The sequence below is a fragment of the Hevea brasiliensis genome, chromosome 14, assembly GCF_030052815.1.
Source record: "Hevea brasiliensis isolate MT/VB/25A 57/8 chromosome 14, ASM3005281v1, whole genome shotgun sequence".
Taxonomy (NCBI): Eukaryota; Viridiplantae; Streptophyta; class Magnoliopsida; order Malpighiales; family Euphorbiaceae; genus Hevea; species Hevea brasiliensis.
The window spans coordinates 32,115,401-32,142,834 of NC_079506.1; the positions used below are offsets into that span (position 1 = coordinate 32,115,401).

At 35.2% G+C, this 27,434-nt stretch overlaps 2 protein-coding genes across 3 annotated transcripts; one reads left to right on the top strand and one right to left on the bottom strand.

The window, feature by feature from the left end:
• Positions 1–747: 747 nt before the first annotated feature.
• LOC110658935 (uncharacterized) lies at positions 748–19,411 on the top strand. Of its 2 annotated transcripts, none has more exons than XM_021816721.2 (18): positions 748–881; positions 1,695–1,868; positions 2,244–2,425; positions 2,996–3,101; positions 3,285–3,361; positions 3,911–3,998; positions 4,311–4,500; positions 10,270–10,396; positions 11,249–11,329; positions 11,498–11,599; positions 11,826–11,921; positions 12,013–12,087; positions 13,207–13,338; positions 14,257–14,385; positions 14,970–15,047; positions 16,515–16,601; positions 18,587–18,673; positions 18,770–19,411. In XM_021816721.2, the coding sequence occupies exons 1-18, from the start codon at positions 827–829 to the stop codon at positions 18,818–18,820; spliced, it is 1,917 nt and encodes a 638-aa protein (XP_021672413.2). In that variant the 5' UTR covers positions 748–826; the 3' UTR covers positions 18,821–19,411. The 2 variants fall into 2 exon arrangements, with proteins under 2 accessions (XP_021672413.2, XP_021672414.2); XM_021816722.2 differs by having other exon boundaries at positions 760–881; positions 13,219–13,338.
• A 2,609-nt stretch (positions 19,412–22,020) lies between these two features.
• On the bottom strand, positions 22,021–22,936 carry LOC131172940 (uncharacterized). Its single transcript, XM_058134572.1, has 3 exons — positions 22,783–22,936; positions 22,508–22,572; positions 22,021–22,285 (listed from the first exon to the last, which is right to left on the bottom strand). The coding sequence occupies exons 1-3, from the start codon at positions 22,873–22,875 to the stop codon at positions 22,021–22,023; spliced, it is 423 nt and encodes a 140-aa protein (XP_057990555.1). The 5' UTR covers positions 22,876–22,936.
• Positions 22,937–27,434: the final 4,498 nt, after the last annotated feature.

Sequence of the window (27,434 nt, forward strand, 5' to 3'; positions counted from 1 at the left end):
TTATCTTTATTTTCTTTAGTGTTAAAAGTATGATGTGCATTATTCATAAAAATTGACACTTTAAAAAATTAAAACAACTAATAAAAAAAATAATTAAAAAAATCAATATTATAAAATTGAATCATATCAATTAGAACTTATTTTAGAGTTTTAATATGGTTTTAATTTTTTTATTAACAATCGAATAAAAAAACTGTATTAAATAGCACCAAATAAAAGAATGAAACAAAAATTATATATTTTTAATATTTTTAGGTATATTATATAATTTTAATATAATTATATATTTATAGTAATTAAATATGTAATATGATAGTTCATTATTAAACACTTTCATATTATATTTTTTTTATTTAATTTGATACATGCGCTTTAAAAATTAATAATTATAAATATTTTATGAAATTTTATATAGTAAATATTATTTACATTTTTAAAGTACTTCATTATAATTAAATTTTGAAAAGGTTAAAAATAATTATTATTTATAAATTAAGAAAACATACCGAATTATTTTTTACAATTTTCTTCTATTTCTAAATAAAAGGATAAAGTTATATATTAAATTAATTTAATTAAATATTCATTAATTATATTTTATATTGAATTTATTATATATTTTATATTTTATTAAATATTAGTCCGTCGCATAAACTCTTTTTGCTAAAAGACGTTGGTGCGAAATCTTTCGCCGCCTGTTAAAAATAATATAATATATGGAAATATTTTTATGTATTACAAGTTGGCCTTTCGTTCCAAGGCTATATATCTGGTTAATCTTCTCTCGTTAACATCACTACTGAGAATTGAAGTAAACGCCATTTCTATGGAGATCAAACCAGGTTTATCAGCTTTCGTCACTGGTGGAGCCTCGGGGATTGGTACAAATTTATCAACACTTAGCTAGTTAGCTTCATTTTTTTAATTTGCAAACTCATCTGCTTCTGTTGATAATGAATGATCAGTGAGGCCGTCGTTTGCTGAAAAGTTACTGTTCTTTAAGATGTTAATGATTATGTCTTTTTCTCTTAGTCTGTCCCTGATGATGGATTCTCTCTTTTTAACTGGGAAATATTTTGGTTCCGCGAGGTTAAGTAATATTGATTTCCTTGATTTGGAGCGAGTGCTTGGGGTTTAAGTTGAGATCAAATTCTCTCTGCATGTATTGTAATTGAAATGTTTGATTACAATTATAAAGGGCTCTAAATTGTTTCTATGATTATGAACTTATAGCTTTGTATTCTGTGAAAAGATTAAAAAAATTTACAATTATTAAGTTTAATCGTCTTGTAAAAACCATCAAATATTTTAGGGTGATTTATAATTTAATCCTTAATCCTTTCATTTTTATGTTCTATTACATTTCATTTTTTGTAATGGTTTAGTCCACAAAATTTAATATATGTAACAATTTAGTCCCTTGGAATTGAATTTATTGATTTGATTATGGTTGATTAACAGTGAATTTTAATTATTTTTGTTATAAAAAATATACATCAAAGACTAACTTGTTTCTCATAAAAAAATAGAGGCTCATAAAAAAATAGAGGATTGAGAGTTTTGTCATAATCAGAGAATAAATAGTAAAATGCCCAATATTTTATTATACATGGAAAATTTCCATAAGTCTTTGATTGATATAGGAATTGTTTACCTTGGTTATACTTATGTGGTTTGGTGGTTTTTTCATGAAGGGAAGGCGCTTAGTTTAGCTCTGGGAGCGAAGGGAGTGTTTGTTACGGTTGTTGATTTCTTGGAAGAAAAGGGGAAGGAAGTTGTATCCCTCATTGAGAAAGAGAATGCCAAATTCCATTCCAAGTTGGAATTCCCAACTGCTCTGTTTATTAGATGCGATGTGGCAAACTCGAGTAAGTTTTACCAGTAATTATCTCTGAAAATGGAATTGTTCCTTTCTCATATTTTGCATTTTCAATTTCCTTTATGGAAGCTAGCTTTGGCTTTAAGCTTGATGCTTTATAATACTCCTCATTCTATCTAATCAGTAGAAGGTCGGTGTAGTCATTTTGTTAAGTAATATTGAAGTGTCATACAAAGGGGTCTGAGGAATATTGCACGGTTTTACAAAGAAGCAATAGAAAAGAACTTCATTTAATATTATGTTCCTGTTTTGTGAAATGCATAATTCTGTTGTGGTTAACTTCTCTTTCCTCATTTAAACAACAATTAGTGCTTGGGAACAAGATGGTACCTCTTTAAAGTTGATATTTTTCTGCTGTGAACAGGAGATTTGGCTGCTGCTTTTGAGAAGCATGTAGCAACATATGGAGGACTGGATATCTGTATCAACAGTGCTGGTATAGGTACTTCTATACCATTCTATAATGATCAAACTGATGGTACTCATTCGTGGAGGCACGCCGTTAACGTGAACCTGGTTGCAGTAATTGATTGCACTCGGCTTGCGGTACGCTTAAATTTGAATTTCTTTTCTTGAAATAGTTTTACTCAGGCTACCAAAAAATAATTATATTGCAGTCTTGGGGAGTTTAGCATTGTCAAATTAGAATCTGACAGCTGTATATACTCTTAAGAAGCTTCTAGAGTGCGTTATTTTCTCTATTTATTTCAAAACTTTGAAACTTAGCCCTTTTTCTACTGGCCTTTGGATTTGGGGATACTGAATTGTAAATATAAGTAGCATTCTTAATATTTTACTACAGAAACTTAAGATCACTACTTCATAATAATGTTTATCAATGTCAGTATTGCTCAGTATTTAAGGTCCTACCTGCACCCACCCTCAAAGGCCATCTTGAAATTTCTCTGTGCAAGTCAAATTTATCACATGCTCGAAGTAGGATCAACATGTCACTTGAGATATTTCCATTATAAATTTACAAAGAAAGAAAAGAAGGTAAAAAGGGTTTGAAAGCTGGATGAGAATAGACAATCGTGCTGATGAATTTTTACTTTTCCTGTTTGTTGAGCACAATCTTCTGTGAAATTACAAGTGTCTATATTCATTCCTGAACAGATAAAAGCTATGAAAGCTGCACAAAAGCCTGGAGTCATTATAAATCTGGGGTCTGCTTCAGGTCTTTATCCTCTGTATACTGACCCTATCTACTCTGGCTCTAAAGGTGTGCTGCTCAGTATCACTTCTTGTTGCTGATTTCTTCCAAATGCTCTCTTTGGTTGTTTATACTCATCCTGATCTATAAAACAAAATTTCAAGCGCACTCAAAAACACATTGAACATGAATTAGTTTATATACGTTTTCAATGTTTACTTACTTTTTTTTGTTGTTTTTAAATTTCCTCAGGTGGTGTTGTTATGTTTACTAGATCACTTGTTCCATACAAACGTCAAGGTATTCGCATTAATGTGCTTTGTCCTGAGGTAAGCCTGTAATATGAAGATCTCCGGACTTCTACCAGTTGTTTTTCTACCATCATTAGATGATTTTCATCATAATAAACAAAATTCCCAAATAATATGATAAGTGAATTTAGAGTTTAAGCCAATTATATGATAGCTTAAGATTCTGTTTATAATGCCAAAAATATAACTTACCTACCTAAAATTTTGGAGGAAATCCAGTTGGCATATATGAAATGAGCTAGTTTCCATTATTGTTCTTGGCATAGCACTGATTTAAAAATATGAAATTTCTGTTCTTGCTTTATGCTGGCATTGTCAATTCTCTGAAATTGATTTTATTACCACTGAATGTTTCTTTACTATCATTTATCTTTTGTTTTTATGATATTTGAATCAACAGTGACTCAAAAAAATTGGGTAATTTTTATAGTCCCTTTTAAATTTTGCCTCATGTTTCACTTCCGTCCCTTAAATTCAATTTGCGACTAAATAATTCCAATTTTAATCTATAATTCTATATGTGGGGCTTGTATTTGCTATTTTATTTGCCTTAAACATTGGATGCAGTTTGTTGAAACTGAGATGGGATCAAAAATCGATGCTAAATTTGTTGATTTGATGGGAGGCTTTATTCCGATGAAAACGGTAATCAAAGGTATACTTTATGGCAAGCCTTTCCTGCACCCAAACAATTCCAAGTCCTGAAAAATTCATGATATTTTACTGGTGTGATTTCTTATGCTTGGACTTTATCAAATTTCTTTTAAATTCCTGATTTCTTCAGATGTGTATTGATTGTTCATTCAGTTTGTTGAGCATGTCATTTTCCTACTATAGGCTTTTTTCCCCTTACAAAATGGTTTTTTACCAACACATGATACCAATGATTATAGAACCTCCTTTTATTTATTTCCTTTGGTTCCCCCTCAAAAAAAATCAAAATTCCAATATCTGTGCGCATTTGTAGGTGCATTTGAGCTCATTACTGATGAGAGTAAAGCTGGCTCTTGCCTGTGGATAACACATCGCAGGGGTATGGAATATTGGCCCACTCCTGCAGAAGAAGCAAAATACTTGGTGCGTTCTTCAGCTTCCAGGAAAAGGGTTTCTTTCAAAGCCCCAACAAATCTTCGACTTCCTCAAAGCTTTGAGAAGATGTGAGAAATTTTGTTTAAACTTATTTATTTCGTTTATTTAGATTTTTGTTCATTATATATAAATTCAAAATCAATTTACATTAGTTGAATATTAATCCTTTCCATTCATGAATTGTACCCACACCAATCACCATATAGAATGATTTGTCCTTCTGTGCTTGCAGTTGAAGCTCTCCCTACTGTTTAGTATATTTATTTTGTAGAAAGAGATGTAGAAAGAGATGATTCTCATTGATTTCAATTAATCTGTACATGGGTATTTATATACAATTGATTCCTATAATTGTGTTGTACTAATTAGGAAGAAATCCTAAATAAGAAATCCTAAATAGGAATACAGAATACAGAATATACACAGAAATAATATAATGATTGACTTTCCATAACACTCCCCCTCAAGTTGGAGCATAGATGTTAATCATGCCCAACTTGTTACAAATGTAGTCAATCCTAGCTCCATTCAGAGCTTTTGTGAAAATATCTCCTAATCGCTCTCCGCTTTGATATGTCTGTTGAGATGATCTGTTGTTGAATCTTTTCACGAACAAAGTGACAATCAATCTCAATATGTTTGGTCCGCTCATGAAATACCGGATTAGAAGCAATATGGAGAGCTTTGATTATCACACCACAATTTCGCAGTTGGGGGTCTTAAAACTGTCTCATCTAGTAATTGAAATATCCACATTACCTCACATACTGATTGTGCCATGGCTCTGTATTCGGATTCAGCACTAGATCGAGAAACTACACTCTGCTTCTTGCTTTTCCAAGACACCAAATTTCCTCCAACAAAAACGCAATATCCAGTAGTTGACCTCCTATCAACCTTAGATCCGGCATCGAAAAACATTCAACATTCAAATGCCCATGATTACCATATAACAAACCTCTTCCCGAGCTCCTTCAGATAGCACAAGATTTGTCCCAAGGCTTCCCAATGAGCAACAGTTGGGGAAGACATAAACCGACTTACCACACTAACGGCATAAGCAATGTCGGACGAGTGACAAGAAGGTAGTTCAATTTTCCTACCAATCTCGATCTCTCTCGGATCTTCAAACAACTCACTATCCTTGTAAATTTGGAGTCATTGGTGCACTACAAGGCTTAGCACCTAATTTTCCTGTCTCTCAATAGATCGATGACATATTTTCTTTGAGACAAGAAAATACCCTTCTTACTTCTCATAACTTCAATACCCAAAAAATACTTTAATAATCCCAGGTCTTTGGTCTGAAACTGGGTTTGGAGGAAGGTTTTAAGAGATGAAATACCTGCAGAGTCACTCCGGTGATGATAATGTCATCCACATAGACTACTGGAGAATTAGACCACCTCAGATTGCTTATAAAATACCGAGTGATCACACTTACTCTTTGCATACCAAATTCTGCATTGTTTCTTGAATCTCCCAAACCAGGCCCTAGGACTTTGTTTCAAGCCATAAAGAGACTTCCAAGCCTACAAACTTTACCCAACTCCCCGAGCAACAAACCTGTGGTTGCTCCATATACACCTCCTCACGAAGATCACCATGAAGGAAAGCATTCTTGATATCCAATTGGTGCAGGGCCAATCATATGTAGCTAAAGAGATAAACAAGCGAAGTAAGTTTAGCTACAGGAGAAAAAGTGTCGAGTAATCAACCCCATATGTCCGAGCATATCCTTTTGCTACAAGGCGTGCTTTTAACCTAGCCACGTAACCATCGATTTACCTTCATCAGAATACCCATTTGCAACCAATAGCTTTCTTACGGTGGGCAAAGGCAACATTCCCATGTACCATTAGCATCTAAAGCCTCCATTTCTTCTTTCATAGCAAAGACACCACCAGATGAGACAAAGGCCTCACCAACAAGATTAGGGATAGGAACAGAGTCTAAAGAAGTAACAAAACACCGAGAACAAGAAGACAATTGATTATAAGAAACAAAAGAAGAGATAGGGTAAGTACATGAACGTTTACCTTTACGAAGAGCAATGGGTAAATCTAGATCGTAATCATGATCGATGAGTGAGTACGTGATCTCCCAACGAAGTAGCTAGTGGAGGATCCGAGTCGAATCTCCAATCTCCGAATAAACATGAACAACGGGAGGCCGAGTAGGTCTAGAGACGTAAGAAACAGTGTGAGAGAGGACTAGACATTGATTGGGCAAGATATATTAAGATATCATCCTCCTCCCCGACTCTCATACACGATGATTGAGAAAAAATGGAGTGGACTCAAAAATGTGACATCTGCAGAAACAAGATAACGATTAAGAGTAGGAGAGAAACAATGTACCCTTTTTGAATCCGGAGTACCCAAGGAAGACACATTTGAGAGACTTTGATCCAATTTAGTAACTCATGACGAACATCACGCATACAAAACAAGTACAACCAAAAATACGGGTTCAACAGAAACAAAGATTTTGTAGGAACAAAGCGGTATAAGGAATATCCCCATTAAGGATGTAAGACGGCATACGATTGATCAAAAACATGCCGTAGAAATGCCCAAAAGTGTTTAGGAACTTTCATCGAAAAAGAAGAGCACGAGTTACCTCAAGAAGATGCCGATTTTTCTTTCGCCACGCCATTTTGGGATGGGGTATCCACACAGAAGATCGATGAAGAATGCCATTTTGTGTCATGTAAGAAAATTGTGCTGAAAAATATTCTTTAGCATTGTCACTTCTTAATATGCGCACAGAAATATTAAATTGAGTTTTGATTTCATTACAAAAGGCACAAAAGATAGAAAACAACTCAGAACGATTCTTCATTAAATATAACCAAGTAACACGAGTAATCATCAACAAAAGTAACAAAATAACGAAATCCGCTTTAGAAGTAGAACAAGGACCCCAAACATCGAATGAACTAACTCAAAAGGGGATGAAGCCCGCTTATTGACTCTAGACACGTAAGGCAAACGATGATGTTTTGCAACCGACACGACTCACATTCTAGTATCGATAAAGATCAAATCGAGGACACAACTTCTTCATGGTAGACAAAGAAGGATGACCCAATCTACAATGAGCTTCAAGAGGTGTTACATCGAGCAAACAAGCGATCATGTACATGATTTTCCGAATGTAGAGACCACGACTCACGCCCTCTACCAATAACCGTCGTAAGATCCTCAAACAAACACCGATCGTAAAAAGGAAATAGAACAATTTAAGGTACGAGTAAGTTTACTAATGTAAAGTAGATTAAAAGAGAAATTTGGTAGACACAAACAGATGACAAAGAAATTGACGAGTCGATTCGCAGTGCAACCCATGACACAAGAAGTAGAACCATCACCAAAGTAATGAGAGGAAGTGGGATTAGACAAAGCGGATAGAAGACTAGAATTACTCATGTGATCTGCTGCACCGTAATCAATAACCCATTTGGATGAGGAAGACACAAGGCATGTAGTGGATTTACGACTCGTGATCGCAGTTGATAGGGAACCGGTAGGCTTTAGAGATGCTCGATCGGGAAAACTGCAAAATCTTGCAGATACCAAAACAGCTTTTCTCGAGGAAGATACCGTAGAATCCTCTCACGCCATATTTGCCATCTGTGATCGCCGATTTTTCCTCTGAAGTCGCGGACAATTATATTTTGTATGGCTGTGCTCATGACAATAATAACAAATGACTCCTCTTGAGTCTGATTAGAACTAGCCTCTCCATTACGCTGACATTACTGTAATTCCTCCTCTACTTCCTCTTCTATTACCCTGTTGTCCATTTGGATTACGGCTAATAAGAGCACTGTGAAGATTGGGTACTCTCAAGGACCCGTGTGAATGTTTCATGCAAAGAGGAAATCTCGAATCGAAAGAATCGAGATTTAGCGCCTCATACTCAAGGAAGGCTCGCAAGAAAACTCATAATTGCTCGTTGGGCGAACTTTCACATCGTAACTAAAAGGCAACAATACATTAAGTTCCTCATATACCCGTTTAAAATCCATAAAATAAGCCGTGAGAGACTTATTCTCTTTCTTAGAATGCCTTACAAACATCATAAATACGGAGATATTCCCTTAATACGTAAAATCAAAGTAATCCAACAATTATTTAACAAATTCACACTGATTAATAAAACTAATTACCTCACGTGAATCGAGTTCAAGCGCAAAACAACCGAGCGTCCTCCCTTAGCCAAGTTTGTTGTGTATCATCAGTAGGTGGATCTTTAGTAAGGTGATCATCCTTATCAATGCTACGCAAATAGACCCTAACAGTCTTACTCCACTCCAGGTAATTTGAACCATTAAGTTTGTGTTCCGTGATCTTAGTCATCATCGGAATCACATCAGAAATAACATTCTTATTGTCTGCCATTTGTTGAGACAAAGAAACTAACCAAAACGCTAATCCAAAGTGCTGACAGCAACAAAATAATCCAAAATCACAAATCAAGTAAATACCGAAATAGGATCTGAGAGCCAAACCTCAGAAGTCCTTTAATGGTGTACTGGATCAGGCAACAGCACACAGTGGTGGAATGAGGGGATTGAGGCGACGCTGGCAATGTTGATCGGAATCGAAACGGCCGGTCGGCGGCCAAGGTCTCTCCTGAGCTGGGTGGTGAGAACAAATAGTCACCCTAGATGGCCTGCTCTGATACCATGTAGAAAGAGATGTAGAAAGAGATGATTCTCATTGATTTCAATTAATCTGTACATGGGTATTTATATACAATTGATTCCTATAATTGTGTTATACTAATTAGGAAGAAATCCTAAATAAGAAATCCTAAATAGGAATACAGAATACAGAATATACACAGAAATAATATAATGATTGACTTTCCATAACATATTTCATTTGAATCTTATCTTTCTCCCAGTAACTGCCATGTTCATCCGTCTATATTTTTTTTATCAGTCTCTATTTTGGTGTTCTTATCTAATTTATGGAGTTGTTTGGGCAGCTTCTATTCTTATTTTCCTACCCTTTAATTATATTCTAAAATGAATGTTAGTAATATGAATGAGAAACAAAGGGAAGGAACATGAGGGGTGTGTTGGAAGACGTAAGAAAATACCTTTTTCAGAATGGAACAAATGATATACATTTGATTGTTTCCTGCATACACAGTGGTTGGACCACTGGGTTTCCTGCAAGAATTGTGCAGCATGCCTACTATTTCGCAGTATGTATGGTCTGGTTTGGTCGGTTCGAGGTAATGCTAAAATCAAATGTTAAATTGCAACCAGTGAATTTCAAACCAAACCAGTTCTTTGGAATTTAAAAAACCAAATAAACAAAAACAGGGTCAGAATTGTTTGGTTTCTACACTCTTACCTATTATCTCATTTGTTTAAATAAAAAAAAATTGGTTATATATATATATATATATATATATATATATATATATATATATATATATATATGGTTTTGAATTGGTTTATTGTAGCGGCAAAATTGAAATCAATTTGTAATCGAAAACATTCATCTATTTAAAAATGAACTGTTATTTTTAAGTAGTGGGCTGAAATATTGAATCAACATTCTAATAAAGTTTAATGTAGCCTTATATGGTGGTTTTGATGGAATGGTAAGTGTTTACTTCTATTGCTGGAAGGTTTTATCTAACAATTTTGACAAGTGTGATATATTTGCCTCACACCCTCTAGGTTAACTGCTTTAATTTATGATATCCTATCTCATTGAAGTAACGCATGTAAGTCTTCTAAATTGTAATAATCTTACAATCTGTAATTGTTTCCTAAAGTTGCTTACTAATGCATGTTAGATTTTGCTTTTCAGAGTTGTCCATACTTTGAGTCACAATTTCCGCAATGCTACCCGCATTGTAAGCACACCACTGCGATTACCCATTGAACCACATCAAGTTCTTGTGAAAGTCATTTATGCTGGTGTAAATGCTAGTGATGTAAGCTCGTTGAAAAGATCAACTTCAATTCCTTTTCATTTTTTCCCCTCTACATCTTATTCTGTTGTTATCTATGTTGCCCAAGGTCCAAGTCTGTAATTCCTCGGTTTTGTAGAGAAGATTCACTGTATGGCTAATTGCCTCTTGCAGTTATGTATATCAACATAGTTTGTTCTCCCTAAGTTTTTACTTGCATGAGTAGGTTAAATTGTCTTCTATTCTTTGGTCTTTGACGGTTAGTAAAATGGGTTATTCAGCTAATGATGTGTTCTCGTTTGTTACATTACATTGTTTCACCTAGATATTTGTTAATAAGGAAACTGTGCTTGTTTATATACACACACACAAACACATGTATTCTCATGACAAATATATAGTTTGGGTTGTTGTTCTGCAGTGTGCTTCATCATCCTTTACTTACAACTGAGATTAAGGATGTGACCTTCTAAGTTTATGTCTTAAGCACAATTGGCTTCTGTCAAGGTTGTAGTTTGATTGAGGAAAGAGTTAAGAACAGCTACAGAATCCTGTTCAAACTTGTCAGCTATGTGAAACCATTTGAATTTCTGTCCACTAAAGTGGTGTTTTGATTAGAGAAAGCTGTTAATTGACAGAAAAGAGAGGCTTTTTATAAGAAAAGTTGGATAGGAGGGAGATATGTGGGGAAAGGAAGTCTCACATCAAGTCTCATCTTCATTTTCACTGTTATCATGCATAACCATACCAAGGCATTTTTCTTCTTTGGGGCAAATTATTTGATTCACATATATGATTTCCCTATCTCTATATCTATACCCATTAATGTGCTTGTATGTGTTTTTTAACAATGACTTGCTATTAACTTGCAATCAGGTAAACTTCAGCTCTGGACGGTATTTTACGGGCAACAACAAAGACCTTGGTTCTCGTCTTCCATTTGATGCTGGTTTTGAGGTGCATAAAACATTATAAATATGCAATTTGATCATGTTGACGTTCTCTAGATGGTCGTGGGTTTGGTAATCATAGAAAATATAACTAATGCAGCTTTAGATGTCTAGTGGATGATCATGTCTATACTTTAAAATTTTCTCCTTTTTTATTTTAATCTCTCCTTTCCAGGCAGTGGGAATAATTGCAGCTTTGGGGGAATCTGTTCGGGATTTGAAAGTTGGCACTCCTGCTGCAATTATGACTTTTGGAAGTTATGCTGAATTCACAGTGGTATATCCTTGAAAGCTGAATGTTTATCTTTTTAATGATTGGAAAGAGTTGTTTCTTTCTCGGCATCATCTTTCTTTTTATCTCTGTCTCTTTCTTTCTTTCTTTCTTTCTTTCTTTCTTCTTCTTCCTCTTTTTTTTTTTTTTTGTCAGTTTCACTTTCTATTTATTGTGAAATTTAAGACATAACTGTTGAGTTTATGAATAAAGGATGATGTACACAATTCAGGTTCCTGCAAAACATATTCTTCCTGTGCCAAGACCAGATCCTGAAGTTGTTGCCATGCTTACATCAGGATTAACAGCGTCAATTGCTCTAGAGAAGGTTATGCTTTATGCGTGTGCTAAGTCTGGAAGTTTAGCTTCATTTTGTTTCTTATAAATTCTAATGATGTTCTTTTCTTATGGAACTTTAGGCTGGACAGATGGAATCTGGAAAAGTAGTTCTTGTTACTGCTGCTGCAGGAGGGACTGGGCAATTTGCTGTCCAGGTGAACATTCAGTAGTCCTTTGATAAATGAGTTTATTATTTTTTTTACTTCATTACTACCGTGATGTGTACCTATTCTTGTCACAGGTTGTGCCTTAATGCATTCTTCTGATTTATTTACCAATATTATTAATCCATTATTATATCACATGCTTTTCTGTTTGTTATGTGAATCTTTTCATTGTTTCGTAATGATATTAGTAGATGCAATCTATGAGCAAGTTTAAAATGGAGATTATCTGCAAGGCATGATAGTAAATATAATTGAAAGGTCACAGTACTTTTTTCCAGAACTGATATTAGAGTTGTAAAGATTCTGTGTTATCATCTAATTAGATGAAGTAAATATAACAGCATATTATATAAAACTTTAGATTTCATACCAAACTGATGGTGCAAGGAGTACAACATTTAAATTTCACTAGAGAATAATCATTCTATATCACTGTTGCTTGATCTAGTGCAAGCTGAGATTTTGAACTGCAGCTATGTGGTTGAAATTCTTAGGGTGATTATCAAAAGAATTGAATTGTCTGTCAGAAAACTCATGAGGTCAAATTGCAATTGTAATTAATAGCTATTGCCTGTTGCTTTACATGTTCATATGGCATTTCCTTCATATATTGCAAATCATTTTTTCTAATTACGACCTCCTGATAATATAATTTATCTCAGTGAAGACGCCTTTCTTCTGTGAAGGTGGTCTTTTTTTTTATGTGAATAAAATAGGTGCATTAATAGCACTTGCATGCTTGGGAACTGTTATTAATGCATACGTAAGTTAAATTGAGTGTGAAAACCAGTGATACCTGAACTTGCACACTTTAGACTCTGTTTGGGAATGGGATTCATGGCTTTCAGTGCCTTTTATGTATAGATGGGAAATTAAGCAAGATAGTTAGCATTCATAGATTGAAAATAAGAGATCTTTTATCTGTTATTTTCAAGTTTCTTTTTAGCAACATGGATTTCTTATGTCTTGGTGATAAATTGTTTGCTATTCAGTTCTCAGTTATTTTTGCTGTGAGTGTATAATTATTGTTCCTTGCTTACTCAATCTTCAATTTTTTTTTTCTCCTTTTTCCATTTTCACATAGAAGCAAGTACCAATTTTGAATAGTTAAATGTGCAGCTTGCAAAGTTGGCAGGAAATAAAGTAGTTGCAACCTGTGGAGGTAAGGAAAAGGCAACGCTCTTGAAAGAATTGGGAGTTGACCGAGTTATAGATTACAAAGTTGAAAATATCAAAACTGTATGTGCCTAAACTTCAAACATTTCCTATTTCATGTAGTTTACAGTTCATAAGTTTCTTCTTTCATTTAGTTTTCTTTTCACGTTATAATGTGTAAAAGGGGTAGACAGTTGAGTTTCAGATCATGAGAACTATTGGGTCAAAACTTAACCAATAACTTCATTTGATTTTTCCAAATTCTAGTGACTTGATTATATAGCAATCAATTATTGATTGGTCAGGTTTTCTTTTCTATTTTGAACTAAGTAAATGTGACCAAGGGCTGGTTCAGAATCGGTACTGGACTGGTCCAATCTGAAACCAAATTGGTCAAACCAGATTGACCAAAACTGGCCTTGAACAACTAGCCTGTCCTGTCTGAATCAAAACCGGGTTTTTTCCTTCTAAAAGATTCTGAAAAAAATTTCAGCCATTGGATTTGATCAAAGCTGGACCTAATCCAATTTTCAAACTTTGGGGGGGTGGGGCGCGCGGGGTGCTGTGATCTTGTCTTGGGATCACCTGAATCTTGAGTCAGAACTGCTCGTTTTGGCCCAGATTGAACTGGAAGCCTTGACTAGAACTAAGTAGTGTGGGTGCGTAAGGCACATTTTTTGAATATCTGTTTAATGCATGAGTGTTATTCCTTTAAGATTTATTCTCAATAGTCTTATAATGCAATATTAAATAATCTGTTTCTTAGTTGTCTCTGTCACTTGAATGAATCTGGAATAAAACTATAGTGGATTTCTAAATTGTGTAAAGTAAAAGGGATTTGGTAAATACAAACATGTGGGAGATCCCTAATTTCAATAGCTAAGTAAGATCAGACTCGCATAATCGATTGTGGGATGTGATCATACATTTTCTTCTCTGTTCTTTCTACCTTTTTAATAATATAGAGTTTTAGGGAATACCTAAGACTTTCAATTCTAACAGGTTCTAAAGAAGGAATTTCCTAAAGGTGTTGATGTCATCTATGAATCTGTTGGTGGTGACATGTTTGGCCTGTGTCTGAATGCTTTAGCAGTCCATGGACGACTTATTGTGATCGGAATGATTTCACAGGTTGCTTTTCCTTCATAAACTTCCTAAATGATTGGCATTTGAATATTTGCTCTTACAAATTTTAGGTTTCCTACTTTCCTTGCATCTTTTTATGATAATACCATTTTGGCATTTCTTTTGTGGGAAAACTAGTGTTTTTATGTTATACAATTCATTATAATGTGTGTGTGGAGGTTGACAAATAAATATATGCAGTTTAGATTTTATACGCAAATGAAAGAGTCAACATAATGATACAAATTCAAAATTGTCTAATGAATGATTAACAAGAGTTGGTTTGGTTTGGTTTAGTCTGGAAATGAGTAATACTAAATAAATCAAAACTAATAATAGACAAAACTGAATCAAACCTAATGGGAGACAAAATTGAAATGAATTGAACAGAGAGAAGAAACTGAACTAAACGGTTCGTTGGTTATGGGCTGTCTTTTGGGCCTTTTACTTATCAGCTTGAAATTATTGTACCTTCGCTTTTCACTATTTATGTGGGCATTTATCTTCAATCATTCTATGAACTGTGAAGCCAAGTATGTATGAATTTTCACTTTTTGGGTTGGTGTACCTGGCTTTGTATTCTTTTCTAGTATCAAGGAGAACATGGATGGATGCCATCAAATTATACTGGACTTTGTGAGAAGATTTTAGCGAAAAGCCAAACAGTGGTATGTACCTTTTAGACTATGAATGTGCTTTCATTGTACATTGCCCTTGCATTACTCTTGTAGGCTAGAGTGTCCATTATCTTTAAACTGTTGATGCTATTTTGATACTTCTATCTTTTTCTTCTAGTTTCATTGACCTTGTAGGTTATCTTTATTGCCCCCTCCTTCTCTCTGTCTCTCTTCTCTTTTTCTCTTTTTTGTTCAATGAGTGGATTAGGAAGCAGGGGTTTGAAATCCTTGCATTTAGGAGAAGGCTAGCTATATCATTACTTGTAATGGTTTATTTCGTTCCTTGATACAAAGCACATAAATATTAGCTTACCCACCTTTTTACATTTTGGAAATGTTTCTTAGGTTCCCTTCCCTTCTATGAAGCACATAACCGTTAGCTCACCCACATTTCTATGTTTTGGAAATTTTTTTGAAATGGAAACCAACCAAAATGGGCTCGAAATGTTTTGGGCCCATTTTTGTAATTTTCAAAAAATTTGAAATGTGTTTGTCTTTGAAACACTTTTCTTTTCTTTTAAGTCTTGGCTACTAACATCCTTGGAAGGTTGAGGAGAATGCTTTAACCCTGAGCAGTGGCTTTAATAGTAGAAGTGAGAAGGAAAAGGAAATCAAAAATGAAAATTAAAGAAAAAAGGAAAGCAAAATAGTTTTAAAAAGAGAGAAGGGAGAATCAAATCTTCAGTAGTCGTCACCATAGAGCCCTTGGAAGATCAGAGGTTTTTAGCAGCCAACAATGGTGGCCAATGGTTTGGGCGTGAGAAGCAGAAAACACAAGCAAGAGAATAAGAGAAGAGGGCGGCAGTTTAGTTATGGAAAACATTTTCTATTTCCTTTTCATAGTTTTTCTTTTCCATTTCTAAGTTTCCTAGTTCCTACCTTTCCATTTTCCCAAAACAAAATTGGAAAATTGAATAACACATTCATTTATCTAAGTTTCCAATTTTCATTTTAAAAATTTCCCTGTATTTCCAATCATTCTCCCCTCCCCCCCTTCATAACTACTGCATGGAATTAGTGAACCTGCACCAAAATCTTCCTGATGATTTCATTATTTGCTTCTTCCTCAATGTTTGAGTGTTCATAGACATAGATAAGTTGTGTCTCCTTGTGTGTGCATGTCTAGCTAAGAATGGTAATTAATTATGCCTCAAAAGCTTTTGGTCATAAGCATTGTGAGATCTTAAAGGTTTCCTTGACTTCATTTACATTATTTTGTTAGATGAAACTTTTTTGCATGTTTGATTTGAGTTCCAATTAATTGGGGAAAAAGGAACAAAAATATTATTTCTTGACTTGCGTTACTGTTTAATGGCTATTATAACCATTACCATAAACAAAAGGGAACTAATAGAAGAACTGAATATAGCATTACTTTATTTGTTGGATGAAGCATTTGATGTTGGCCTTTCCCTGTTTTTGTTGATCTAGTTGTTTTGACAATGCCAATGGTTGCAGGCTGGTTTTTTCCTAATTCAATATGGTCACTTATGGCAACAGCATCTGGACAGGCTATTTGATCTTTTCTCTACAGGAAAGCTTAAGGTGATTCTTTCATCCTGTTTTGTGTCATATGCTTTTTCCATAAAAAGGTTCAATACTCCCCAGAGATTGCCTTATATTTTCTTCTTTTTTTTAATGAAATTGAGGAAGGTTGAATCTCTGTTTTCTTTTCCTCATTTTTCGGTTGTAGGCCTTATGGTCTCTGGTCCATATCCAGAAGTTTACGTGAAAATTTAAAATGTTGTAATCATACTTGCACCTTTTATGCTTCACCCAAAAGTAAATAATAATAATAATAATAATAATAATAATAATAATAATAATAATAATAATATCATAGTTTTTGGTTCGAGACTACAAATTCAAACATGATTTTTGTTTCAAGGGCCTAGGGCTCATGCTAAACTACTGCCAATTGGATAATGTGCATATTTATAAAGAAAACATGAATAAAAACCAAATGAAGTGATGTGGTCCTAAAGATGAACTAATCTTTAACCTATATGTGAATGGTTAATATAGATCCTAAAATTTGGGTGATTTAATGTTAAAAATCAGCTTTGATGCCCATCAACAATGCAATTTCCTAGATTGTTGGCTTTCACCTTTTTTATTCCACTTGAGAAATTATAGATTCGAATTCTGCAATAAAGTTTTAGCAAGTTTCATATTAATTCTGATAGTAGGGGTTATCCTGACAAATTGGAGATTGAACCAATGAAGTCATCGCCTAGGAAAATGTTTATCGGTTTCAATACCTTTTCTATGGTATGGCAAACAATTTTCTCAATCTCTGCCATTGGATTAGCTAATATGATCTCTGTTCTTTTTTTCTTCTACTCAAACTTTGAAGAACTCATTTTGGTTGCTATGTCGTATGCTTTTGTGGCTTTCTATTGCTACATTTTCCAATTTAAATTGGATGCTCTAGGGTCCTCAAAGCATCATTATATATGAATTAGATATTTGATGCTGCTGTGAGTCTCCTTTGACCAGTTTGATTGTGATGTAAGTTTGTAACACTAAAAAACAAGTGAGGTCGGTGACCTTTTGGCCAACCACTCTGTGTTTTTTTAGGAAATTGTGAACAATGTTTAATGGAGATTTTAGTAGAGTAAGCATGTCTGATCTGTGTTTTATTCTGATATTTATAGATTGAAGTCTTTAATAACCAATGGAAATGGTTTCTAGAATCTTAGAGTGCTTAGTTATGATCCCAAGATTCTCAACGGGCAAGATCGTTATTAGATGCATTTTCCTCGCAAATCTGTCCCTTCTGTTGAGCCAACTTAGCTAATGCTCAGTTTGGTCAATGCTCAAATCTTTCGATTGAGCATTCAAGCATCATACGTTTGGGATTCCTAAGTTAACGTCTAAGCCACCTAACATTCGCACCAAGTCTCTCTTGACTTCTTGATTCTTTGACCATTGCGTTAGCTCTTTTGTCCAAGCCTTTTGACCATTTGACTCGGTTTTAGGCGGGCTATATCAATATTAGTCTTAGAATCCATACTAATTCACAACATGTACATATATCTTTAGTTTGTCAAATTCTTGGGATTTAGGTGCAAACAAGGAAATCCTTGGAATTTAGGTGCAAACAAGGAAATCCTTGGAATCCTGGGTTATTTATTTTTCTTACATTGTAAAATGAAGTAAGCAAAGGAGAAAGGAGGTTTTCCTGTTTCTCTTCAAATATGAAATTAAGCAAAGACATTTAACTATGATAAAACTTTGGCTCTTTGTTTGTTTCTTCTCCTTTCAATGCTAATGTTGGCTACATATCATCTCATGCACAATAATCATGAGTAATCTGGGCATGCACTCGAGGGTGGCTTTGGTGTCCATTTGTGACCTGAAGGTCACAAGTTTGATCCACAAAAACATCATCTTTGCAAACAAGGGTAATGTTGCGTACATCAACCCTCCCTTGAGCCAACAAGTGTGGATGCTTCATACATTTGATCACCCTTTTAATCTAGACATGCACAGATCAGATTGAACTTACTCATATTCAATTGTAACAGGTTTCCATAGATCCCAAAAGATTTGTTGGTGTTCATGCTGTTGCAGATGCTGTAGAGTATCTTCATTCGGGTAAAAGTGTTGGCAAGGTATGCATCTCTGTCCTATATGTATTACATGTTTATCTTCTGTATATCTAATAGTTCTTTTAGAAAGATCAAAGTTATATGGTACAAATTTTACAGGTGGTTGTTTGCATTGATCCAAACTTCAGCAAACAAGTGGCAAAACTATGAGCATCTGTTTGTGAATCGCCTCTGTGGACGTAGTTTCTAATTAGTTAACAAATAAATTTATGCACTTTGACAAGAAGATTCAGCTCTATCTTCATTTGCAGCTCATCTGAAGAGGATCGCCTGAGTTTTGAAAAATCAATCTAAGCCGAAAGCTCCCATGAGAAGTATCATTCACATCAAAGCTGTATACATAAAGGAAAACATAAATAAATAAATAGAAAGAGAACACTGGAAGATTTGTTTTGCAAATTCTAAACCGTCTCCTTGATATAGCTTTATTTTTACCAAAAAAAAAAACTAAAACTATTAGTAATGTCTTTTCAAGTGAAATGGCCGTTAATAATCTTCTCTGCGCAGTGTATGCATCACAAGAAAGAATTTGAGGGGTGTATTTGTTTGGATCTTGTTTGGTTTATCAAGTGAACCCAGAGATTGATTAAAGCTTAAGCATCGCTCAGTATATTTGAGATACTTGTAGACTTGCAAAACTACTAGGGTTTACGTAATTACTCAATTGTTGGTTTGCACTAAATTCAATTGGCTCGTGACTTAATTTTATTAAATATCTATATACATTCTCATTCTTATTTATTTTACTCTCTTCGATTCCCTTTCTATAATGCATTCATGGTGATATTTATTATTTAAATGCCATCAAGGTCTTAGACTACTAGTAAGGACTCGTGGTTGATTCCTTGGGAATCGAGATGCCCTATGTTCTATTCTCATTATTATATTTGATTGTTTATTGGTTTATCTAGTTCTTTTGCCAAAAGCAAAATAGGTATTCTCGATTAAGGATTTAATATCAAATGGTTTATGCATCATTTTTTATTAGTCATATCTAAGGTGCTAACAAATAATGAGTGTTTTCTCTTTCTTGAGTAAAACTTTTAAGTTCTCCATCATGCAAATTGAGTCTTTCTTGCTTTCCTATGGTAAGTGATTGAGTTCTCCTTGTAGGTTTCTTCCTAGTTGTTACGCTCTTTCGAAGTTTGAGGTTTGTCGTGGTGCGTAATGACAGTTCTATAGTGTGAGTATCATAAGGAAGCGGTGTGGAATCTCTTGAACCATCCATAATTGTTTTGTGCTATAAAACCAATCTTCTCTATTGGGAGGATGCGACACTAGAATTAAATGATGATGAACAAGCCACTGAAATTGCGACGAGTATTATTTCGTTGGTTGGATTATATCCATTAAAACTTTCCAAGCCAATTGTGTTCTTAACATACTAAAAAACATATGGAATTTGGCTTTTGATTTCTAGATTAATCCCTTTTCGCTTGCTAAAAATTCTTTCTTGTTTACTTTTGTGCTTGAGAGGGATAAATATCGAGTACCGGAGGGTGTTCCTTGGTTTATCAGTAATCAATTGCTTATTTTGAAACAATGGTCCCCTAAGCTTGAAGTAAATGATATTGATTTTACTCCGTGTTCATTTTCGATACAAATTCATGGCCTCTCTCTTTATTAGATGACGAGGCAAAACACTAAACAAATTGCTACTATTTTTAATGGGTTTTTGGAGGGTGTAGAAAGAGATAATTCTCCTTAATTTCAATTAATCTGTATATGGGTATATATATACAATTGATTCTTATAATTGTGTTCATTAATTAGGAAGAAATCATAAATAAGAAATCCTAAATAGGAATACAGAATATAGAATATACAGAGAAATAAAATAGTGATTGACTTTCCATAACACTCCCCTCAAGTTGGAGCATAGATGTTAATCATGCCTAACTTGTTATAAATGTAGTCTATCCTAGCTCCATTCAGAGCTTTTGTGAAAATATCTCCTAACTGCTCTTCTGTTTTGATGTGTCCTGTTGAGATGATCTGTTGTTGAATCTTTTCACGAATAAAGTGACATTCAATCTCAATATGTTTGGTCCACTCATGAAACACCGGATTAGAAGCAATATGGAGAGCAGTTTGATTATCACACCACAATTTCGCAGGCAGGGAGGTCTTAAAACCTGTCTCATCTAGTAATTGAAGTATTCACATTACCTCACATACTGATTGTGCCATGGCTCTGTATTCGGATTCAGCACTAGATCGAGAAACTACACTCTGCTTCTTGCTTCTCTAAGACACCAAATTTCCTCCAACAAAAATGCAATATCCAGTAGTTGACCTCCTGTCAACCTTAAATCCAACCCAGTCGGCATCTGAAAAACATTCAACATTCAAATGTCCATGATTACCATATAACAAACCTCTTCTGGGAGTGCCCTTCAGATAACACAAGATTTGTCCCAAGGCTTTTCAATGAGCAACAGTTGGGGAAGACATAAACTGACTTACCACACTAACAGCATAAGCAATGTCAGAACGAGTGACTGTAAGGTAGTTCAATTTTCCTACCAATCTCCTGTATCTCTGTGGATCTTCAAACAACTCACTATCCCCAGCTAACAGTTGTAAATTTGGAGTCATTGGTGCACTACAAGGCTTAGCACCTAATTTTCCTGTCTCTGTCAATAGATTAAGGACATATTTTCTTTGAGACAAGAAAATACCCTTCTTACTTCTCATAACTTCAATACCCAAGAAATACTTTAACAATCCCAAGTCTTTGGTCTGAAACTGGGTTTAGAGGAAGGTTTTAAGAGATGAAATACCTGCAGAGTCACTCCCAGTGATGATAATGTCATCCACATAGACTACCAGGAAAATTAGACCAGCCTCAGATTGCCTATAAAATACTGAGTGATCACACTTACTCTTTTGCATACCAAATTCCTGTACTGCTTCACTAAATCTCCCAAACCAGGCCCTAAGACTTTGTTTCAAGCCATAAAGAGACTTTTGAAACCTACAAACTTTACCCAACTCCTCCTGAGCAACAAACCCAGGTGGTTGCTCCATATACACCTCCTTCTGAAGATCACCATGAAGGAAAGCATTCTTGATATCCAATTGTTGCAGGGGCCAATCATATGTAGCTGCTAAAGAGATAAACAAGCGAACAGAAGAAAGTTTAGCTACAGGAGAAAAAGTTTCAGAGTAATCAACCCCATATGTCTGAGCATATCCTTTTGCTACAAAGCATGCTTTTAACCTAGCCACAGAAACATCAAGATTTACTTTTACTGTAAATACCCATTTGCAACCAATAGCTTTCTTACTAGTGGGCAAAGGCAATAGTTCCCATGTACCATTAGCATCTAAAGCCTCCATTTCCTCTTTCATAGCAAAGATACCACCAAAGATGAGACAAAGGCCTCACTAACAGTATTAGGTATAGGAACAGAGTCTAAAGAAGTAACAAAACACCGAGAATAAAAAGACAATTGATTATAAGAAACAAAAGAAGAGATAGGGTAAGTACATGAACGTTTATCTTTACGAAGAGCAATGGGTAAGTCTAGATCAGAATCATGATCAGTATGAGGTACAGGATCTGCCAACGAAGTAGCTGGTGGAGGATCTGAGTCAGGAATCTCCAATCTCCTGGAATAAATATGAACAATGGGAGGTTGAGTAGGTTTAGAGACAGAAGGAATGGGCTGTGGGAGAGGACTAGACATTGGTTGGACAGTATATATTAAGAGATCATCCTCCTCCTCCTGACTCTCATACACAGATGATTGAGGAAAAAATAGAGTGGACTAAAAAAATGTGACATATGCAGAAACAAGATAACGATTAAGAGTAGGAGAGAAATAGTGGTACCCTTTTTGGAGCCGAGAGTACCCAAGGAAGACACATTTGAGAGACTTTGGATCCAATTTAGTAACCTGTGGACGAATATCACGCACAAAACAGGTACAACAAAAAATATGAGGTTCAACAGGGAACAAAGATTTTGTAGGAAACAAAGCAGTATAAGGAATATCCCCATTAAGGACAGAAAACGGCATACGATTGATAAAACAACATACCGTAGAAACTGCATCCGCCCAAAAGTGTTTAGGAATTTTCATCTGAAAAAGAAGAGCACGAGTTACCTCAAGAAGATGCCGATTTTTTCTTTTGGCCACGCCATTTTGGGATGGGGTATCCACACAGGAAGACTGATGAAGAATGCCATTTTGTGTCATATAAGACTGAAATTGTGCTGAAAAGTATTCTTTGGCATTATCACTTCTTAATATGTGCACAGAAATATTAAATTAAGTTTTGATTTCATTACAAAAGGCACAAAAGATAGAAAACAACTCAGAACGATTCTTCATTAAATATAAATAGGTAACACGAGAGTAATCATCAACAAAAGTCACAAAATAACGAAATCCAGTTTTAGAAGTAACAGAACCAGGACCCAAAACATCATAATGAACTAACTCAAAAGGGGATGAAGCTAGTTTATTGACTCTAAACACAGAAGGCAAACGATGATGTTTTGCAAACTGACACGACTCACATTCTAGTACTGATAAAGACTGAAACTGAGGACACAGCTTATTCATGGTAGACAAAGAAGGATGGCCCAATCTACAATGAGCTTCAAGAGGTGTTATGGTACTGGAGCAAACAAGTGACCACGGTACATGATTTTTCAAAATGTAGAGACTACCTGACTCATGTCCTCTACCAATAATCTGCTTCGTCGTAAGATCCTAAAACAAACACTGGTCAGGAAAAAAAGAAACAGAACAATTTAAGGTGCGAGTAAGTTTACTAACAGAAAGACTGAAACTGAGGACACAGCTTATTCATGGTAGACAAAGAAGGATGGCCCAATCTACAATGAGCTTCAAGAGGTGTTATGGTACTGGAGCAAACAAGTGACCACGGTACATGATTTTTCAAAATGTAGAGACTACCTGACTCATGTCCTCTACCAATAATCTGCTTCGTCGTAAGATCCTAAAACAAACACTGGTCAGGAAAAAAAGAAACAGAACAATTTAAGGTGCGAGTAAGTTTACTAACAGAAAGTAGATTAAAAGAGAATTTTGGTAGATACAAAACAGATAACAAAGAAATTGATAAAGTCGGGTTCGCAGTTCCAAAACACATTATACAAAAAGTAGAACCATCAGCTAAAGTAATAGTAGAGGAAGTGAGATTAGACTGAAAAGCAGATAGAAGACTAGAATTACCTGTCATGTGATCTGTCGTACCAGAATCAATAACCCATTTAGATGAGGAAGACACAAGGCATGTAATGGATTTACCTGACTCAGCGATCGCAGTAACAGGGGAACTGATAGGCTTTAGAGATGCCTGATACTGGAAAAACTGTGCAAAATCCTCTGCAGATACCAAAACAGTTTTCTCAGAGGAAGATACTGTAGAATTCTTTGCTGCCATATTAGCCATCTATGATCGCTGATTTTTCCTCTGAAATTGCGGACAATTATATTTTGTATGGCCAGGCTCATAGCAATAATAACAAATGACTCCTCTTGAGTCTTGATTAGAACTAGCCTCTCTATTACGCTGATTACTTCTGTTGCCTATAATTCCTCCTCTACTTCCTCTTCTATTACCTTGTTGTCCATTTAGATTACGGCTAATAAGAGCACTACTAGCAGGCTGTGAAGATTGGGTACTCTGTGTATGAAGGACCCGTGTGAACGTTTCATGCAAAAAGGAAATCTAAGAACTGGAGAGAATATGAGATTTAGTAGTCTCATACTCTAAAGGAAGGCCTGCAAGAAAACTCATAACAGCCAGTTGCTCCTATTGGACCTGCTGAACTTTCACATTAGGACTAAAAGGCAATAATACATTAAGTTCCTTATATACCCGTTTAAAATCCATAAAATAAACCTTGAGAGACTTATCCTCTTTCTCAGCACTGTTGAATGCCTTACAAACATCATAAACACGGGAGATATTTTTACCAGAATACATAAAATCTAAGTAATCCATCAATTCCTTAACAAATTCACAATGATTAATTAAACTAATTACCTCACTGTGAATCGAGTTCCGAAGCTGCAAAAACAACCGAGCATCCTCCCTTAGCCAAGTTTGTCGTGTATCATTAGTAGGTGGATCTTTACTAAGGTGATCATCATTATCAATGCTACGTAAATAGACCCTAACAGTCTTACTCCACTCCAGGTAATTTGAACCATTAAGTTTGTGCTCTGTGATCTTAGTCATCACCGAAATCACATCAGAAATAACATTCTTTTTGTCTGCCATTTGTTGAGACAAAGAAAACTAACCGAAACGCTAATCCAAAGTGCTTACAGCAGCAAAATAACCCAAAATCACAAATCAAGCAAATACCAAAATAGGATCTGAGAGCCAAACCTCAGAAGTCCTTTAATGGTGTACTGGATCAGGCAACAGCACACAATGGTGGAATGAGGGGGTTGAGGCGACGCCGACGATGTTGATCGGAGTCGAAACAGCTGGTCGGCGGCCATGGTCTCTCTTGAGCTGGGTGTTGAGAACAAATAGTCATCCTAGATAGATGACCTACTCTGACACCATGTAGAAAGAGATGATTCTCCTTAATTTTAATTAATCTGTACATGGGTATATATATACAATTGATTCCTATAATTGTGTTCTACTAATTAAGAATAAATCCTAAATAAAAAATCCTAAATAGGAATACAGAATACAGAATATACAAAGAAATAATATAGTGATTGACTTTCCATAATAGAGGGTGATTTTACGGAGCACTAAAATGTCTCGATTGGGTCTTGTATACGTATAAAGGTGGAAATAGACATTACCAAAGCTTTGATTGAGAGCTTCACTAATAGAAAGATAGACAAAAACTTGGAACGCATTCGATTTAGATACGACATGTTTGCTGATGTTTGCTATATGTGGGGGTTGCTTGGCCATCAAAATAAAAATGGTCCAAATATAGCAAAGGTTAGAAGATCAGAAAATAGGGGGCAGAGGTAGAAGTATGGGTCGTGGATGAGGGTGAAAATATGTTCGAATAAGCAACAATCACATGTAAAGCGAGAGAGTTCATTGACAAAGCCAGTTAATCCGCCATCTCAAGTGGGATGTTCAGACTTGATAGTGGCATGTGAAGGCCAATTGCCTCAAAATCTTTTTTCCTCACTCTATGCACGATACATGTGCAAATCAATCCTTGTCAATCTCTAGTGAAAGTCAGAACCATGAGTCCCTTAGCCAAGCCGCCACCCAAATCTCACTAGAAGATATAATATCAATGTTAGTAATGATTTCCTCAACCCTTTCTTTGGAAGTGTCATCTTCTGTCCCCACTCAAAATTTTAAGCTTAAAACCACACACACTACCCATCTAGAAACCTAGTTCTAGCTTTGTAGTCATCGCCTACTTGTAAGTCAAACATAGCCCTTTTAGAGAAAATGTAGCCCAAGCCCATTTCTACAACTACTAAAAGTGGCCATTTGTTTTTTAAAAGGCCCAAAATTAAGCAACTGGTAAGGAGGTGGTGTATTTCTTATGTTGAAAGGAGAACACAACAACAAGAAAAAGTGTTGACAGAGGATGTGACAGTATTGATGCTTCTTCTTCTGAGCCTATGGTGGCTAACCAAAAGCCACCCAAGCAATAATAATGCTCATATGTTGGAATTGTTAAGGAGCTAGGCAACCCTTGATAATAAGGCATCTTAGAGATTAGGTCTCTATGAATAAACTCGAAGTAGTGTTTTTGGTTGAAACAAAAAAGAAAATTTCTTATCTGGAAAAATGGAAGTTGAGGCTTGGCTTTCAGTGATTGTTTTATATGGAACCTAATGGTTTATCAGGTGGGTTGGCTTTATGATGGGTGGACTCTATTCATATCCAAACTTTGAGATCTTTTAACGATGGATTGATGTTTCAGTGTTTGACTCTTTTTGGTAGCATGCATCTTTTGTGTATGGAGATTCGGATGTAAATGGACAAATTACTTTTATAAATGAGTTGAAGATGTTAAATTTGCATGATGGGGTTTCGTGGATGTTAATTAGGGATTTTAATATTTATAGTGTAGTTCAGGATAAGAGAGGAAGATGAGGTATTAATTTATCAATTGCTGATGCTTATAATTCTTTCCTAGATGACGAAGATTTGGGGGACTTGAGTTTAAAGGACAGAAGTTTATGTGGTCTAATAACTAGTAGGAAGGGAATAGGGTTATGGAGCGTCTTGATAAAACAATTGCTTCTTCTACATGGAAAGTTTTTTGCATCTGATCATCAACCTGTAATTTTAATTCTTCATCCTCATACCAGATTACCCAGGAAGAGATTCCATTTTGATCTACATTGGGTACTTCACAGCGTTATGAACATGTTATCCAACCGACTTGGAATCAAGAGGGAGCAGATAGAGTGTTGTTGACAAAATTGAATTGATGTACAAACATGTTGAACGTTTGGAGTAGGCAGGAATTTAGTAATTTAAAATAATGAATTGCTGCCTTGACACAAAGGCTAGACTCTCTACAATAAGGAAATGCAGTGATGGATAATTAGGAGGAAATTGAGAGTCTTAAAAATGAATTGAACCAGCAATGGCAGATGGAGGAAATATATTGGTATCAAAAATCTAAGGTTGATTGGTTGTATAGGGACCAGAACACTAGGTTCTTTCATGCTTTTACCACTCAATGTAGACAGCGTAATCAGATAGTTAAAATCAAGAATGCAGTAGGAAATTGGATTCGGCAAGAGAATGCTATTAGGCAAGAAGTTATGGA

What these genes read in the sequence shown, in the direction of transcription:
- LOC110658935 (XM_021816721.2), top strand. Translation starts at nt 827, where the DNA reads ATGGAGATCAAACCAGGTTTATCAGCTTTCGTCACTGGTGGAGCCTCG. An exon ending in TGGTGGAGCCTCGGGGATTG is followed by an intron (nt 882 to 1,694) that starts GTACAAATTTAT and finishes TTTTTCATGAAG; the next exon opens with GGAAGGCGCTTAGTTTAGCT. An exon ending in ATGCGATGTGGCAAACTCGA is followed by an intron (nt 1,869 to 2,243) that starts GTAAGTTTTACC and finishes TGCTGTGAACAG; the next exon opens with GAGATTTGGCTGCTGCTTTT.
- LOC131172940 (XM_058134572.1), bottom strand. Translation starts at nt 22,875, where the DNA reads ATGACACAAAATGGCATTCTTCATCAGTCTTCCTGTGTGGATACCCCA. An exon ending in AAAATCGGCATCTTCTTGAG is followed by an intron (nt 22,573 to 22,782) that starts GTAACTCGTGCT and finishes ATTCGTCCACAG; the next exon opens with GTTACTAAATTGGATCCAAA. An exon ending in TACTCTCGGCTCCAAAAAGG is followed by an intron (nt 22,286 to 22,507) that starts GTACCACTATTT and finishes TATTTATTCCAG; the next exon opens with GAGATTGGAGATTCCTGACT.